The 18,469-nt window shown below is 46.9% G+C and overlaps 1 protein-coding gene across 1 annotated transcript in view; it reads left to right on the top strand.

Annotated features, from left to right (window-relative positions):
* CALB2 (calbindin 2) overlaps positions 1-18,469 on the top strand; it is a 152,468-nt gene that overhangs the window by 117,882 nt on the left and 16,117 nt on the right. Inside the window, exons 8-9 of the mRNA XM_086945298.1 lie at positions 4,467-4,506; positions 10,715-10,768. Of these exons, the coding sequence (XP_086801424.1) occupies positions 4,467-4,506; positions 10,715-10,768 (94 nt within the window). The remainder of the gene's footprint in view (positions 1-4,466; positions 4,507-10,714; positions 10,769-18,469) is intronic.

The following is an 18,469-nucleotide window of genomic DNA, read 5'->3' on the forward strand; positions in this document are numbered from 1 at the left end:
GATTCCCTGAATGATCCTTATTTGTCCCCGGCCAACGGCGACACCACAGCAGATAAAGGCCATGATGGAGGTCATGTTGCAGATTTGTTGTGCTATTTCGGCTCCCTCTAGTGTTTTCGGGCCGCAAGGAACTGCAGAGCCTACAGTCGGGTACTGCCTTTGGACACATACTCAGCCGCCGTCTTCTGACCCCATGAAACCTGCTTTAGGCCATATATTGATTCCAGTACAGTATTCCATTCCAGCTTCACGACCTGTGCTGGCCCTTCCATGTCAATGACAGTACAGAAACCACTGGTGCCAGAAGAGGATCCGGTGCTGATCCCAATATCAGGCACCAAACTAACACTGAACTGACTTAGGCCGGATCTTGAGTGATGTGCTACAAGATTACAAAAGCACAATCAGACGGCATGCAGCCTAAGTCTAACCCAGTGCCTCTAACAGGGTGGACACTACACTCCAACAGAGACTCCATTCTCTTTTTGGCTCTTCTTCTAAACAAAGGACACTTGGTGATAGTGGGGAGGAGGATAGTTTTCTCCCACCTTACTACACAGATGACAGCTTTTACATGGATCTACAGGAGGCCGATGGGTTTCATACCGCCCCAATGGAAGAGACTGTATCATGTGCAATACTGGTACGGCAGGCAGCTGAGGTTCTATATTTACTTCTGCCTTCAGACACGACCAAAATGAATGTCCTTATGTAAATTCTGCAGTCAGAGTAAGCCACATCTGAGCCCTTGCTCTCCTTTAAGGGGGTCCTCACCAAGACCTTAATGGGCACTTGGTTAAATCCTTGTTCTTGCCCGTCTGGAACAGGCAGGTGGCCAGGCATCAAAGACCAGATCGTGTTGACCCTGATTTTCTTACTAAACATACTTCCTTGAAAAGCCTTGTGGTTGAAGCTTCAACCAATAAGGAAAATCCCAAATCTTTCTGCATGAGTTCTCCAGATAATGAGTCCAAGACGATTGAGACATTAGGCAAATATATGTTCTCCTCTGCAAGCTTCGCATTGGGATCTGTAAATGTTGCATGTGTATTGGTTGCTACATATGTGTTTTAAAGGACAAGGCTATTGAGCTCTTGCCAGATGACACGTAAGACCCTTGGGCCTCTCCTAACTCAGACAATCCATAGGATACAACCAAATATGTGATATGTACTGGCCTAAATACTACTGATTGCTTGGGGAGGAGAGTTGGCACCCATGTTGTGTTCCACCTACAAGCATGGCTAAATTCCACAGGATTCTCCGGAGATTAATATATGCCTTTGGTGGCACACAACTTTTTCAGTGAAAAGGCAGATTCTGCCTTGGAGCACTTTGAAGCTAGTAGAGCCGTGGCACACACTCTTGCGTCTGTTGACCCCTGCCAAGAAGTTCCTTCATTAGTTCAGAAAGTTCAGAGGCTACTCCAGTGGGCTGGAGTATAGGTAAATGCAGTCTCCCCAACCAGTACAGCAGTCACCCCAGTCCCGTCGAGGCCGTGGACCCAAGAGTGGGACAGCAAGGATCATTAACCCTCTCTTTCCTCTTCCACTGCTGAAACAGCATCAAACCATGTTAGGTTTCCCTTAGTGGCACACGCCCATCCAGTGAGGAGGAGGATCAATCCTTTCCTCCCATTGGGCGATCCATGATGTCCGACAGATATGTCTTTCAAATCTTTCAACATGGCTATGCCCGCCTTTTCTATTTGCCCTTTCAAATATTCCCCTTCAACACAGCAAAACTCAGGTGAGCACTTGTCCATTCCCAAGAGATGTGAGTGTTGCTGTCTAAAGTTGCTATTCAGATGGTAAAGGAATGGGAAAGAAGAGAAGATTGTTACTCTTGCTAGTTTCTTATTCACACTCCGCATCAGAGGGTGCAGAAAGAGATAAACAATAAAGTGACATCAGCGCACATGGCTGGTACTAATATGCCACTCTGCTCCATCACTTCCTGGACAGTACAGAGCCAGCAAGAAGCCACATGACACCATCTAGTGATGCGCTGCAGCATTGCTGTAGAAAAGTTTCCAGATCTGAAAGAAACAGGTTAGTATTAGATTCCTTACCTTAGAATGTCGCCAGGCGTCAGACTGGATCCGGAAACTTTTGCGTAGCAGTACCCTTGCGCGTCGGTAGGCGTCGTCTGCGGCTCCGCGTCCGTCATTGGCGCTGTGATGATGTCGGAGTACTTAGACGTCGCCCTTGCGCGCTGACCTCAGTTCTTCTTTTTTCCGCGCCAGCAAGCGCCTTTCTGGAAAAAGTGGTACCCGTAGTCAATTTTTGACTAAACTTTTTTGATAATTTTTTATCCTTTTTCGAAGTACTGACGACTCCGATGGTGCCGGTAGGGATGCCTGGGTTCAAACCATGCGCCGAATGCGACCGACTGATGTTGGTTACCGACCCCCATCGCCGGTGTCTTCATTGCCTGGGCCTCGACCACGACGACAAGGCCTGCCCCGACTGCCGGGCCCTGACGTCCAAAGCTAGACGGGAGCGGTCCCGCAAGTGGTGGCCGTAAGGAAGGCCTCGATCTCCTCCGGCGTCGCGTTCTGCCCAGGGACCGACGGGTCTGAAGCAGGCAGCGACGCCTGCGGCTCCGGCGGAGCCGCGAGGGCGGGGTCGCCCGAACCCCTGGCCCGCGAGAGCGTCGGGGGGAGTCGGAAGAGCGATGACGTCTCTTCGACTTCTTGTGCTTACCTGAGGACTTCGAGCCCGAAGACCGAGGACGACTCCCGGAGCTATGGTGGCTCCGACCCCGTGACCGGTCCCTCGACCTCCTCGCGGTCCGGGACCCGACCCCGTGACCGGTCCCTCGACCTCCTCGCGGTCCGGGACCTCGAGCGGCGCGGGCCGACTGCCGGAGCTAGAGTCGCTTGCGGGACCGCTCCCGTCTAGCTTTGGACGTCATGGCCCGGCAGTCGGAGCAGGCCTTGTCGTCGTGGTCGAGGCCCAGGCAATAAAGACTCCGGCGATGGGGGTCGGTAACCAACATCAGTCGGTCGCAGTCGGCGCAGAGTTTGAACCCGGGCATCCCTACCGGCACCGTCGGAGTCGTCAGTACTTCGAAAAAGGATCAAAAAAGTTTAGTCAAAAATTGACAACGGGTACCACTTTTTCCGGGTCGGCGCTTGCTGGCGCGGAAAAAAGAAGAACTGACGTCAGCGTGCGAGGGCGGCGTCTAAGTACTCTGACGTCATCACGGCGCCAACGACGCCAACGACCGACGCGGCGCCGCAGACGACGCCTACCGACGCGCAAGGGTACTGCTACGCAAAAGTTTCCGGATCCAGTCTGACGCCTGGGGATATTCTAAGGTAAGGAATCTAATACTAACTACTGTTTCTTACAGATATTTCGTTACCGAAGGTAAGTAATTTGTGCATCCAGGCTGGTGCCTTGCGAGTATTCTAAGGTGAGAAATCTGCGGTTAGGTGTAGTATCCACAGGAAAGAGTGTCACTAAAGCTGAGTTACTTGTTTGTTTGCCCCAACTCATCTTACCAAGCCTTGTATTTGGGCAATGGAAAATTTGGATCATTAGAGAGAATTGGCTGTGGTTTACTTCAGTTTCAGTGCAGCCTTGAAAACCATTTGTTATGAAAGACTCGTTAACAAAGAGATAGCTCTAGGAGATGGGTGGTTGAATTGTAATCCAAGGTAGTAAATAATTTTAAATGGAGGAGAAAGAGTGCTAGTGATGGGGTCACATAGATTTTGATGAGTGATGTTGTTGCTCTTACTGTAGCGGACATTGTGGCAACTATTGGTGTCCTAGCACAGGAGTATGAATGTGAAATCTGCCTGTGGAAAAAGTGTACCAAGATATGTGATCTAATGCATTTGACATGAGAAGTGGAAACAAAAAGGAGGGACTTTAAACGGTCAGATGAGTGTCCTAGTTAAAGGAGGGTGGTATTCAATGTAAATAAGAGAACAGTTCTGTGCTAAGAGCAAGCAGAACCCCAGAAATAGAACAAAGTGGCATCTGGTGATGTCCTGGAGAAGAGAGGTAGTAAAGTTTGGTATGGAGTAGGAATCAAGGGACCAAAGAGGAGGTAGTCCAGGAGTTCACTGTGAAAATGCAGAATATCTGAAAGTTATAGACTGCAAAAGAGACATTCAAAAAGCTGTGTTGGGTTAGGTCGATATGGGTTGGGTTATGATGGACTGCACTGTCTTAATGTGCATTTTGTTACATCATTTCATGCTATGTCATCCTATTTATGTTACTTGATGTTATTTTATGCTACCAGCATTACTCCATGGTATGTTGTTATTTTGATATAGAACAGACCTCTTAGTGCCTTGGGGCCTCCTCGGTTCCCCTGGGGTGAGAGGCTGGTAATTTCAAGCCTGGCCATCTCCAGGGATTAAGGCGTGTTGTGATCTTAGGGTCCCTGGGGTAGATGTAATTCAACAGCTCTCATTAGCAGGCTGTGTTCTCTCTTTCTCTCCACAGGTTGATGCCCGTTCAGGAGAACTTTCTACTGAAGTTTCAGGTACGGTCTTCCTGCACTCTGTCTTTATGTCCCAAAACAATATTCAAGTGTTATCTGCACTTCCGTCACCTCTGGCATATATCAGCCTCTCACAATACTCCTGGCATAAGGACATAGGGTCCTGGTGTTTTTGAGCTTGCCTGATCTGTTGAGAACCTCACAATCTGGTTGGCCAGCGAGATGCACATATCATCGTAGGTTATTAACTGCATATAAAGGACCAGAAGTAAGGACAACAGATGTAAAAAATGCTCCATCACATACACATTTTGTGTACAATAAACAACTTAGGACCTGATATTATGTTTGACAGGTAGTACTCTGTCCGTCAGAGTGGAGGAGGACGTTACCTCCGCCTTCCTGATGGACTACCATACGTAAAATTTAGAGATGACCGCCATCCCAACAGTCATTTCTTTACATTGAAGGGAACTGTCATCATTGTGATTCCCTTCAAGGTACAAAACATTTGGTGGATGTCCACCATTGGTTTTAAAGGACATCTACCAAACATTTAAACATTTTATGTATTACAAAAACAACTCCCGTAGTAGGAGTTTGATCCCAGGGTGTGAGGGTCATTATTGGTTTTCTGTCCCTCACCGTCAGGTTTTTTTATGGTGGTGACATACAGGAAAGGGGACATTACACCATCCACTCTAAATGCAGCGGATGTGCCATCATCATCAGTGGAAGCTTTTCATCTAGGGAGCCAAGGGCAGCCAACGTGGGCTCCATCAACGGAAACCTTATGATCCATACATCCCTAAATGAGTTAAACACAACAGAGTACCCTATCCGCCAAACTATAAATCAGGCCCTTAATCTCCTGATGATTCAGTTTCCATATCTGCCATAACTGAGAGCACTTAGAGACAGGCTAAGTGCTGCTGGGAAGCATCATAAATAAATGGAAATCTTTATTCTTCGTCCAGCATTTCCTCTTTGTTTGTGCTCTCCTTCACTATGATACATTGGCTTGTTTTGGGACATTAGCTATTAGCAAATACCATAAAAATCTAGCAGTGCTTCTGAAGAAACTCTCATATTAAGATCCTTGTTTTAATGAAGGGACAACTTTCCTTACAATGTCTATTATATGGCTACAGAAAATGCACAATTCAACAGTTCATCATTCATATATAGTACTTTATCACAAACAGCTAGTGCCCTATCACCCACCTGTACAATTATATCTCATGTAGGACTCTGCCTTACTCGTATAGGGCCCAATTTATAAAGGTAAACTTAGAAGGACAAAACATCTACGTTTACGACTTTGGGAATTCGATATGAGCATTTTTGAGTACCATATTTATGTTCGCACTCGGGGCAGAGATCCGCCGAGTGCTGACATAAAGATAGTACGCGTGATTGCCCTTTGTTAATTCACAAAGGTGTAAACGTACACGTTTGGTCTAAGTTCAGACCATTAACCTTTGTGAATCGGATCCATAGTGTTCTATTACACACATATAGAATTCTATTGCATTTCTGAAAAGTTTGGTCAGACATATTGCTGGACTGAACTACTTTGTTCTTTTATACGCATTAAGGGCATTATGTTCAAAGCTATTTTACGGTCGCAAATGCTCTCCGATTCATAAAACTGGAGACTTTACGAGTGCAAAATAGCTTTTGGGTATGTTCAAAACCAAAATTGTGATTTGGTAACTTGTTAACCGAAACACAAAATAAGTTTGCAATTAGATACTGAGTTTCAAATTGAAAGGGGCGTATTTAAGGCGTCCCTTCCAATTTGAGTTTTTTTGTGGTATGTTACAATGGTTTGCGACCGCAATTGCGGTTGCAATCATTGATAGGTTACGGACATATGAAAGGAGGTAGTAACTTATTCGCAAACAGGAAGGGGGCTCTTAGGGACCCCTTTCCCTTTGTGAATATTGTGAAAAACATTTTTTGGGAGTAGGTAATGGTCTATGGCACTGCCACGCACTTGTGAAATAATAGTTCTTGAAATGTTTTTTTTTAAACGCATCCAATTTTTCTTTAAGGAAAACAGGCTGCATTTAAAAAAAACATATTTATATAAAAGCAATCACCCCAGCAGGCCACCATCCCTGTGATGGCAGCAATTTGTAGTAGGTCACAATTTAAGAACCATAATGAGGGAGGGTCAAAGTGTGACACCTTCCCCCTCCCCTACGAAGTGGAATTTTGTGAACCAACCAGTGTGAACATATGTTGGTTCTCAAAAGACCAATGCTTTCTGTGAGAGTCGGGCGCAGATTGCGATTATTTTTACAGATTGCATTGTATGAACATAAGGCCCATAGGACTCTATTTCACGCCTGATGCGCTCTCTTGAAAATGTTGTTCGGTCATACTCCATCACTGTTCACTTATAGACAAATTCTCCCTCGAACAAATATCTTGTGTGCTGTCTAGCACCCATAATGATGTATCGCGCAAGTAAAGCGCTTCATCATACAGTGGTCCGCTAAATATCTATAGTGAGCTATGACACATCTATAGTGCACCTGCATAGACCCATAGTGCTCTATCATACCTCGAGTGTTTAGTATGCATATGTAGTGTTCAGATATACACCTGTGGCAATTTATCAGAAACTTTAAGCGCTCATCACGCATTAATACCCTTTTGTTATAGACCCATAATCCCCTATTAAAACCTTATAGCGCTGTCATATACCTGTGATCTGATATACACTTATAGGGATCTATAAAATAGTGGTAGTGTTCAATCATACAGTTATTGCGTTCTATCAGACATCTGTAATTTCTGCTCATACTTCTGCATTTCTTTTTCATACATATATCGTGCTGTGGCGCAACTACAGCGCACCAGTGTGTAGTCTTACACAATTGTAGTCTGATAGTAGTATTCTATGATATAACTATAGAGTTCTACAATACACAAGTAGGGACTAAGAAAATTACATTCTTTATTGTATATTTGAAGTACCCTATTGTACACCTATGGTGGTTCAGCTTACGTCTACACTGTATTAACCCATACCTATAGTGCTCTACCATACTCCATTAGTGACCTACTATAGATAAATAGCGCTCTATTGCAATCCCCGACACATCTGTAGTGCCCTATCGTAAACCAACTGTGCTTTGTTGTGACCTTATAAAACTCATTCACACTACTATAGTCTTCAAACATATTCCACTAGTCTTATAGTGTAAACCCATGGAGGTCGGTCATACAGGTACAGCAACGTAGAATACAAAAGTAGGGGCCAATTCACAAAGAAAGTACGAAACGTAGAGGCAGAGAACTTTGCCTGCTCATACTTTTTGTATATTTTCAAATTCAACAAATTTTCCTAGGAATACGCCAAGAAACCTCTCCCAGCTAAAGGATTACAAATGTACTTCCTCGAAGATCATGTGACCTCCCCGCAGGATCCTTTTCCTTCTGTGCAGAGTTCTCCATAGTGGATATCTCCGCACAGGGGGGATTAGATTCCCTTTTAAAGAACACTTTTTCTGTGGGGAAAATATTTTATCTGGTGGTGAAAGTCCTTTTTCTACACTCCATCCAATCAGGGGGTGATCCATCCTGCTTCCCATTCTAGAAAGATTTGTATGCCAAGCCTTGGCTGGAGGAAAAATTCATCCCTTTCCTGGGGAGGAAGGGGAAATTAAATATAGGAGTTTGCGAATCTCTGCAAACATCCATGCTTGTGGATGCAGACCAATGTCCAAGGCCAACCACATCTTGGAAGGCTTGATGTCGCACCTCTTGAGAGGTACAGAGAATACTATTTGTGGGTGAGATATGCACACACATAAATTGGCTTATGCCTGCCAGGAATGCTTTTGTGATTGGCAAATATTGCAAATTAAGCTGTTAAAATATGTTTATGACCAAATTTACCTTTGTCAGTAGGCCCCATAGTGTTGTAACTCTTATGCTTATTGTACTGCATCACACATATAGTGTTCTAACATACATCCACAGTGTTCATTCACAGACATACAATTTTCAAACTTACACTGATGAAGCTGTAGTACACACCTATGTGACTGTCAGGCAAATCTATTCTGCTCCATCAGGTACAATTCTGCATTTTACACTATTAGTGCTCAATCCCACACATTTAGTGCTCCGTCATCTACCTAGCGGGCTTAGACACACCTATGCTGTAACTTCTAGTGCTCTCTGCCTTACACTGTCCTGCTCTGTAAAACGCCTATTGTGCTCTTACATACAACTGTACTGCTCTGTTGTATACTCAAGTATCTCATAGTGAATTATGTGATTCTGTTGCCTGGAAAATGTCCAGTATAATTATGGATTTTACACATTTACCACATAATTAATCAACTGCTGTACAATTTGCAGTGTATATATAAAATGTTGCTTCTAGCTCAAACAGATCAAACGTTACCAAAAATGTGTCGACATGTGTTGCGCAGTTGAAGGCCAATAATAAAAGTCGACTGGTCATCTTTCTTTTTGCCTGTTGCTGAACTTGAGTGTTAAACTGCTACCGATGAGATAGAGCCTTTCTCCAAGACAGTGTTAACATGTATAAAAGGCAAAATAATGCAGTAAGACTGTCACAATATGTGTTGCATCACTCTGTGTTATTTGTGTTTTCTTGCTGCATAACTTAGGTTAAACCTCCTGTATTACTTTGATCATACCCTTCGCATGATTACAGTGGCCCTGCCTATGAGAAACAAGTATAATCCCCTTTCTCTCTCTCTCTGTCTCTCTCTCTCTCTATCACTTTCTCTCTCTGTCTTTAAAACATCCCTACGCTTCTCCAGATTTACAAAACCATGTAAACCTGGGATGAGCCAATACCATGCGCCTTTCCAGGCGAGGCACAACTGAGAGAAATTACTTGTATTTCTCCCCAGTTTTTCCTCTTTCCATGTGTGCTGAATTCTAAACACATAGTAAGAGGAAAAAGTCTTCCAAGATGGTTTTTGTGCAGGAAGGTGTCCCTTCCTGCACAAAAACAATCCTGTCAACAACCTGGTGCAAGGGTGCCTACGTTGGCGTCAGGCTGCCGAAACAACACTAGCGCTGGGGAAAGGACAGGAATGCACCACATTGGATAAATACAGTGCATTCCTGTCCTTTCACTTTGATGTAGGGCAGCACAGAAAGGTGACTTGCTGCACAGCCGTACCCCAAAACTCCATACATGAGGCTACGAGGGTTATCTAGCTCTTTCCGTGCTCATGACGGCTCCACGCCGTCATGAGTCACGGGTGGCGTGTGCTCATGACGGCGTGGAGCCGTCATGCAACTGCCGCTCCGCCCACGCGGCACTAATTCCCCGCCTGTGCGGGTGAATTAGTTAGTGGGCGGGGTCATGACGGCTCCACACCACCATGAGCACACGCCGCCCGTGACTCATGACGGCGTGGAGCCGTCATAAGTACGAGAGCGCCACACCCACCCCCTAACTACGCCTGTGCCGCGGCGGAATTCGCGCCGCGGCGAAAAGGCTAAAGTACACTTTCAGCGCTCTGACATATTTCTATAGCACCCCACCATACTCATAGGTCTGAACATAAACCTGCACTCAGGGCTCGAGTCGGGGTACCACACGGGTGGACAGCGTCTCCCAATTATTTTAACGGGAGCTCGATCAATGGCGCAAATGGAGCCACACATTCACTCTTTGGCCTCTCTGGGGCAAGATCGGAGCTAATTCAGAACCCTGCTCACGCGCTGGCTTCTCTGATGCAATCACATCTAAGGGGAGAGTGAAGGGAGGCGATGAGTCTGATGGTGCAAGCCACCTTTCGGGAGGTCACTTCCTGTTGCGACGTCAGCGTCCCCCTACTTCTGTTTTTAGGACTTGTGCCCTGCCTGCACTGCTCGGTCAAATTCCTATATTGTTCATTCAAACACGTATCACGATATATCATACACCCCTTTTGTTTTCTCTCATAAACTCTGCCATACACCTGTAATGCTCTGTCGCACAACACCTTTCCATCTCATGCAGAGAATACCCGGTGCACACCTGGGGGCGGTGCGCTCAGAACCACGCGCCTCCTCAGAAAGTGGCGGCTGTAGATCATTCCTGAAGGCAGGAGGTGACATTTAAGGCTGGTTCCGTCTCCGAGGCGCGCGCACTTCACAGCTCACTGCTCCCGCCCCCAGCAGCCGGCCTCACCTCACCTTACCTCGACACCCGAAGCAAATCTCACTTTTAATTATACGTCGTTCTCGTTTCTTGTTCTTTCAGGGAATGAAGCTGAGCTCGGAGGAATTCAATTCCATCTTTGCGTTTTATGACAAAGTGAGTAATGTAAAAAGAATTCAGCCACTCGCTGGTAGTGAAGAGTCGGTAATATGCCTGCACTGGGGGTTATGGGGTCTGTGGAGGGGGGCAGGACTCAGAGACACAAAGTCCCATGACTGGGACACACCTGCATGGCGGGAGAACAGAGAAGAAGACTTGAAGCTACAGAGCCAAATGACTGCAATTGCACCAACAACAATACAGAGCAGGCAAACAAAAAGGGAGGGAGACTCAAAAATACAGATCCCGAAGACTGGTCTTAACAGGCTTCAGCACAGAACAAAGATTACAACTCAGAAGCACAGAGCCAGAGGACTTGAAAAAGGACAGCGTCATCACGCAGGAGGTATTATCGGACATACAGTGACCCAAGCCAGGACTGTAGCAGAATCACTGAGGACAGAGGAGGGAGATGAAAAATGCAGAGCCCCGGCACTGTAGAACAAAAGAATTCATTATAAAGGAGGGTGACTGCAAAATACACCCCCAAGCTAAGACTGTAACTCAACCAGCGTTAGTGGGGAGGGGGTGGGAGACCCGGAGATACAGCACATCAAGACTGCAACAGAGCAACCTAAGGACTGTGAAAGTCTCAAAAGTACTAAGCCCAAGGATTGTAACAGACCAGCATCACTGCAGACTTAGATGGGGACTGAAAAATACACAACTCCAGGCCTGCAACAGGACCACAATCACCGCAAACATAGATGGGGGCTTACAAATACACAACCCTGGGACTGAAACAGCACCAGCATCCCTGCATCATAGATGGGGACGAAAAAATACACAAACCTTGGATACTAACAGACCAGCATCACTGCATGCATAGATGGGGCTAAAAAAATACACAACCCTAGGACTGTAACAAATAGACCAGCATCACTGCATGCATAGATGGGGACTAAAAAATGCACAACCTCAGAACTGTAACAGAGCAGCATCACTGCAGACATTCATGGAGACTAAAAATTCACAACCCCAAGACTGTAACAGACGAGCATCACTGTATGCATAGCTGAGGACTAAAAATACACAACCCCCGGACTGTAACAGGACCAGCATCACTGCCTACATAGATGGGGACTAAAAATTCACAACACCAAGACTGTAACAGACGAGCATCACTGTATGCATAGCAGGGGACTAAAAATACAAACCCCATGACTGTAACAGGACCAGCATCACTGCAGACATTCATGGAGACTAAAAAAGCACAACCCCAGAACTGTAACAGAGCAGCATCAATGCAGACATGGATGGAAACAAAAAAACACAACCGCAGGACTGTAATAGACCATCATCGCTGCATGCATAGACGGGGACTAAAAACTACACAACACCAGGACTGTAACAGACGAGCAATACTGCAGACATAGTTGGGGCCTAAAACCACGCAACCCCAAGACTGTAACAGATGAGCATCACTGCAGACATAGATTGGGACAAAAAATACACAACCCTAGGACTCTAACAGACCAGCATCTCTGCATGCATGGATGGGTACTAAAAATGCACACAACTCCAGGACTGTAACAGATGAGCATCACTGCAGACATAGACGGGGATGGAAAATACACAACCCAGGAGCTTTAACAGACCAGCTTCACTGCATACATAGATGGGGGCTAAAAATACGCAAGTCCAGAACTGCATAAGACGAGTATCACTGCATGCATAGGTGGGGACTAAAACTACACAACCCCAGGACTGTAATAGACCAGCATCACTGCCTACATAGATGGGGACTAAAAATTGCCTAACCCCAGCACTGTAACAGGACCATCATCACTGCGTGCATAGATGGGGGTTAGGAAATGCCCAACCCCAGGACTGTAACAGGACCGGCATCACTGCAGACATAGATAGGTATTTAAAAATACCCAACCCCAGCACTGTAACAGGGCCGGCATCACTGCAGACATAGACAAGTATTTAAAAATACACAACACCAGGACTGTAACAGACGAGCATCACTGCAGACATAGATGGGGACTAAAAATTGCCTAACCCCTGCACTGTAACAGGACCAGCATCACTGCATGCATAGATGGGGCCCGGAAATGCCCAACCCCAGCACTGTAACAGGACCAGCATCCCTGCATGCATAGATGGGGGCTAGGAAATGCCCAACCCCAGCACTGTAACAGGACCGGCATCACTGCAGACATAGATAGGTATTTAAAAATACACAACACCAGGACTGTAACAGACGAGCATCACTGCAGACATAGATGGGGGCGAAAAATGCACAACCCCAGGACTGTAACAGGACCAGCATCACTGCATGCATAGATGGGGCCCGGAAATGCCCAACCCCAGCACTGTAACAGGACCAGCATCCCTGCATGCATATATGGGGGCTAGGAAATGCCCAACCCCAGCACTGTAACAGGACCGGCATCACTGCAGATATAGATAGGTATTTAAAAATACACAACACCAGGACTGTAACAGACGAGCTTCACTGCAGACATAGATAGGTATTTAAAAATGCCCAACCCCAGCACAGTAGCAGGACCGGCATCACTGCAGACATAGGTGGTATAAAAAAATACACAACACCAGGACTGTAACAGACGAGCATCACTGCAGACATAGATGGGGGCGAAAAATGCACAACCCCAGGACTGTAACAGGACCGGCATCACTGCGTGCAGAGATGGGGACTAAAAATACACAACCCCGGAACTGTAACAGATCAGCATAACTGCATGCATAGATGAGGAACTAAAATACACAACCCTAGGACTCTAACAGACCAGCATCTCTGCATGCATAGATGGGGGCTAAAAATACACAAGTCCAGAACGGCATAAAACGAGTATCACTGCATGCATAGGTGGGGACTAAAAATACACAACCCCAGGACTGTAATAGACCAGCATCACTGCCTACATAGATGGGGACTAAAAATTGCCTAACCCCAGCACTGTAACAGGACCATCATCACTGCTTGCATAGACGGGGGTTAGGAAATGCCCAACCCCAGGACTGTAACAGGACCGGCATCACTGCAGACATAGATAGGTATTTAAAAATACCCAACCCCAGCACTGTAACAGGACCGGCATCACTAAAGACATAGATAAGTATTTAAAAATACACAACACCAGGACTGTAACAGACGAGTATCACAGCAGACATAGATGGGGACTAAAAATTGCCTAACCCCAGCACTGTAACAGGACCAGCATCACTGCATGCATAGATGGGGCTCGGAAATGCCCAACCCAAGCACTGTAACAGGACCAGCATCACTGCAGACATAGATAGGTATTTAAAAATACACAACCCCAGGACTGTAACAGGACCGGCGTCACTGCAGAAATTGGTAGGTATTTAAAAATACACAACACCAGGACTGTAACAGACGAGCATCACTGCATGCATAGATGGGGGCTAGGAAATGCCCAACCCCAGCACTGTAACAGGACCGGCATCACTGCAGACATAGATAGGTATTTAAAAATACACAACACCAGGACTGTAACAGACGAGCATCACTGCAGACATAGATGGGGACTAAAAATTGCCTAACCCAGGCACTGTAACAGGACCAGCATCACTGCATGCATAGATAGGGGCTCGGAAATGCCCAACCCCAGCACTGTAACAGGACTGCCATCACAGCAGATATAGATAGGTATTTAAAAATACACAACACCAGGACTGTACCACACCAACATCACTGCATACATAGATAGGTATTTAAAAATGCCCAACCCCAGCACTGTAACAGGACCAGCATCACTGCATGCATAGATGGGGGCTAGGAAATGCCCAACCCCAGCACTGTAACAGGACCGGCATCACTGCAGACATAGATAGGTATTTAAAAATACACAACACCAGGACTGTAACAGACGAGCCTCACTGCAGACATAGATAGGTATTTAAAAATGCCCAACCCCAGCACAGTAACAGGACCGGCATCACTGCAGACATAGGTGGTATAAAAAAATACACAACGCCAGGACTGTAACAGACGAGCATCACTGCAGACATAGATGGGGGCGAAAAATGCACAACCCCAGGACTGTAACAGGACCAGCATCACTGCGTGCATAGATGGGGACTAAAAATACACCACCCCGGAACTGTAACAGACCAGCATAACTGCATGCATAGATGAGGAACTAAAAATACACAACCCTAGGACTCTAACAGACCAGCATCTCTGCATGCCTAGATGGGGGCTAAAAATACACAAGTCCAGAACGGCATAAAACGAGAATCACTGCATGCATAGATGGTGACTAAAAATACACAACCCCAGGACTGTAATAGACCAGCATCACTGCCTACATAGACGGGGACTAAAAAATGCCTAACTCCAGAACTGTAACAGGACCAGCATCACTGCATGCATAGATGGGGGCTAGAAAATGCCCAACACCAGCACTGTAAAAGGACCGGCATCACTGCAGACATAGATAGGTATTTAAAAATACCCAACCCCTATCGGGGCCTGTGGCTGAAGCCCCCGGTGGAGAGGGAGGCTACTCTGGAGATTGTATAAAGAGCCACAATGGAAGGTGTAGGTTTATTCTAGATCAAGAACTGATTTGCAGGATAGAGGAGACGGTGTCGTGTGACCGGGTGGGGCGGGATCCGGGGGGGGAGAGTTGGGGGGTTCGGGTGGGGTGGGGGGCTAGCATTGTTCAGTTTGATACTATTGCCGGATACAAAATGATGTAATGATTGCTAATTCATTGATGATATGAATATGATTGGCAGTTAACTCCGGAGTGCGGGGTGCTGCGCTATGTGTGCAATCTATCAAATAAAATCTGTTTAAAAAAAAAAATGCCCAACCCCAGCACTGTAACAGGACCGGCACCACTGCAGACATAGATAGGTATTTAAAAATGCCCAACCCCAGCACTGTAACAGGACCGGCATCACTGCAGACATAGGTGGGTATTCAAAAATGCCCAACAACAGCACTGTAACAGGACCGGCATCACTGCAGACATTGATGGGTATTTAAAATGCCCAACCCCAGCATTGTAACAGGACCGGCATCACTGCAGATTGGTATTTAAAAATGCCCAACCCCAGCCCTGTAACAGGACCGGCATCACTGCAGACATAGGCAGGTATTTCAAAATGCCCAACTCCAGCACTGTAACAGGACCGGCATCACTGCAGACATAGATGGGGGCGAAAAATGCACAACCCCAGCACTGTAACAGGACCGGCATCACTGCAGACATAGATGGGTATTTAAAAATTCCCAACCCCAGCACTGTAACAGGACCCGCAGCAGTACGGACAGAAAGGGAGACCGGAGATACTGAGCCCCAGGATTGAAGAGACCCACAATCGCTAGAGGGAGACTCGGAGATAGAGAGACCGACTATGGGTACTGAGCTAGCATGCGTACAGAGCAGAGAGGGACACTCAAAAAGTGCTTTAAATGGGCAGGTAATAAGTACTTTCACTTCCTTAATCTGAAAAAGGAGAACACCAGCATTTCTAAGCAGTGATGCTAAACGTTTAATAGTTAGAGTTCTGGCCATCGTCGGTTGCAGACAGGCACTCTGGGATAGTGAGTACCTATAGTTCTATATTTCCAGTCCCAGAACTGCACTCAGGAATATATATCTCCTAAATTAGAGCCAAACTAACATTAGTACACATTAAGTACAAAGAGGGAGACTCAGGGACGTATAAAGGAAACCAGCAGAGCCTGGGAACTGTGATGGAACCAGACTCAGTATAGTACCCAGTACACAGAGGGGGACTCTGGGATGCATAAAGGAACCCAACAGAGTCTGGGTACTATGAGAGAACCAGACTCAGTATAGTACATCGAGTGCACAGAGGGAGACTCAGGGACAGGTAAAGAAATCCAACAGGACCTGGGAACCGTGATGGAGCCAGACACAGCGCATCCAGTACATCGATAAAGACTGAGGGCGTATAAAGGAAGCAGTAGAGTCTGGGGATTATATAGGACCACACTCCATATAGTACATCGAGTGCAGAGAGGGCGACTCTGGGATGCAGTAAGGAAGCCAGCAGAGTCTTGGAACTATGATGGAACCAGACGAAGTGTAGTACACCCAGCACACAAAGGAAGACTCAGGGATGCATAAAGCCAGGAAAGGCTGGGGACTATGACGGAACTATACTCAGCATGGGACTATGGCGGAACCATACTCAGCATGGGACTATGACGGAACCAGAATCAGCATGGGAATATGATGGAACCAGACATAGCATGGTACAATGGCGGAACCAGACTCAGCATGGTACTATGACGGAACCAGTCTCACAGCATGGGACAATGGCGGAACCAGACTCAGCTTGGGACTATGATGGAACCAGACTCAGCATGGGCCTATGACAGAACCAGACTCAGCATGGGGCAATGGCAGAACCAGACTCAGCATGGGGCAATGGCAGAACCAGACTCCGCATGGGACAATGGCGGACCCAGACTCAGCGTGGGACAATGGCGGAACCAGACTCAGCATGGGACAATGGCGGAACCAGACTCAGCATGGGACAATGGCGGAACCAGACTCAGCATGGGACTATGGCGGAACCAGACTCAGCATGGGACTGTGACGGAACCAGACACAGCATGGGAACTATGACGGAACCAGACTCTGCATTGGACTATGACGGAACCAGACTCAGCATGGGACTATGACAGAACCAGACACAGCATGGGACTATGACGGAACCAGACTCAGCTTGGGACTATGACGGAACCAGACTCAGCATGGGACTATGACGGAACCAGTCTCAGCATGGGACTATGACGGAACCAGACACAGCATGGGACTATGACGGAACCAGACTCAGCATGGGACTATGACGGTACCAGACTCAGCATGGGACTATGACGGAACCAGACTCAGCATGGGACAATGGTGGAACCAGACACAGCATGGGACTATGACGGAACCGGACTCAGCATGGGACTATGACGGTACCAGACTCAGCATGGGACTATGAGGGAACCAGACACAGCATGGGACTATGACGGAACCAGACTCAGCATGGGACTATGACGGTACCAGACTCAGCATGGGACTATGACGGTACCAGACTCAGCATGGGACTATGACGGAACCAGGCTCAGCATGGGCCTATGACAGAACCAGACTCAGCATGGGACTATGACGGTACCATACTCGGCATGGGACTATGACGGAACCAGACTCAGCATGGGACTATGACGGAACCAGACACAGCATGGGACTATGACGGAACCAGACTCAGCAAGGGACAATGGCGGAACCAGACTCAGCATGGGACAATGGCGGAACCAGACACAGCATGGGACTATGACGGAACCAGACTCAGCATGGGACAATGGCGGAACCAGACACACCATGGGACTATGACGGAACCAGACTCAGCATGGGACTATGACGGAACCAGACTCAGCATGGGACAATGGCGGAACCAGACACACCATGGGACTATGACGGAACCAGACTCAGCATGGGACTATGATGGAACCAGACTTGTTGCATCAAGAACACAGAGGGATACTCAGTACATATAAAGGGAGCCAATAGAGTCTGCGGACTATGATGGAATCAAATTTTGCATGGGACCACGATGGAACCAGATTCAGTTCATCCAGTGCACCTAGGGAAACTCAGGGATGTATAAAGGAAGCCAGCAGGCGTGGAGATTATGACGGCACCAGACCCGGTATAGTACAATCAGTACACA

The sequence above is a fragment of the Lissotriton vulgaris genome, chromosome 12, assembly GCF_964263255.1.
Source record: "Lissotriton vulgaris chromosome 12, aLisVul1.2, whole genome shotgun sequence".
Lineage (NCBI taxonomy): Eukaryota > Metazoa > Chordata > Amphibia > Caudata > Salamandridae > Lissotriton > Lissotriton vulgaris.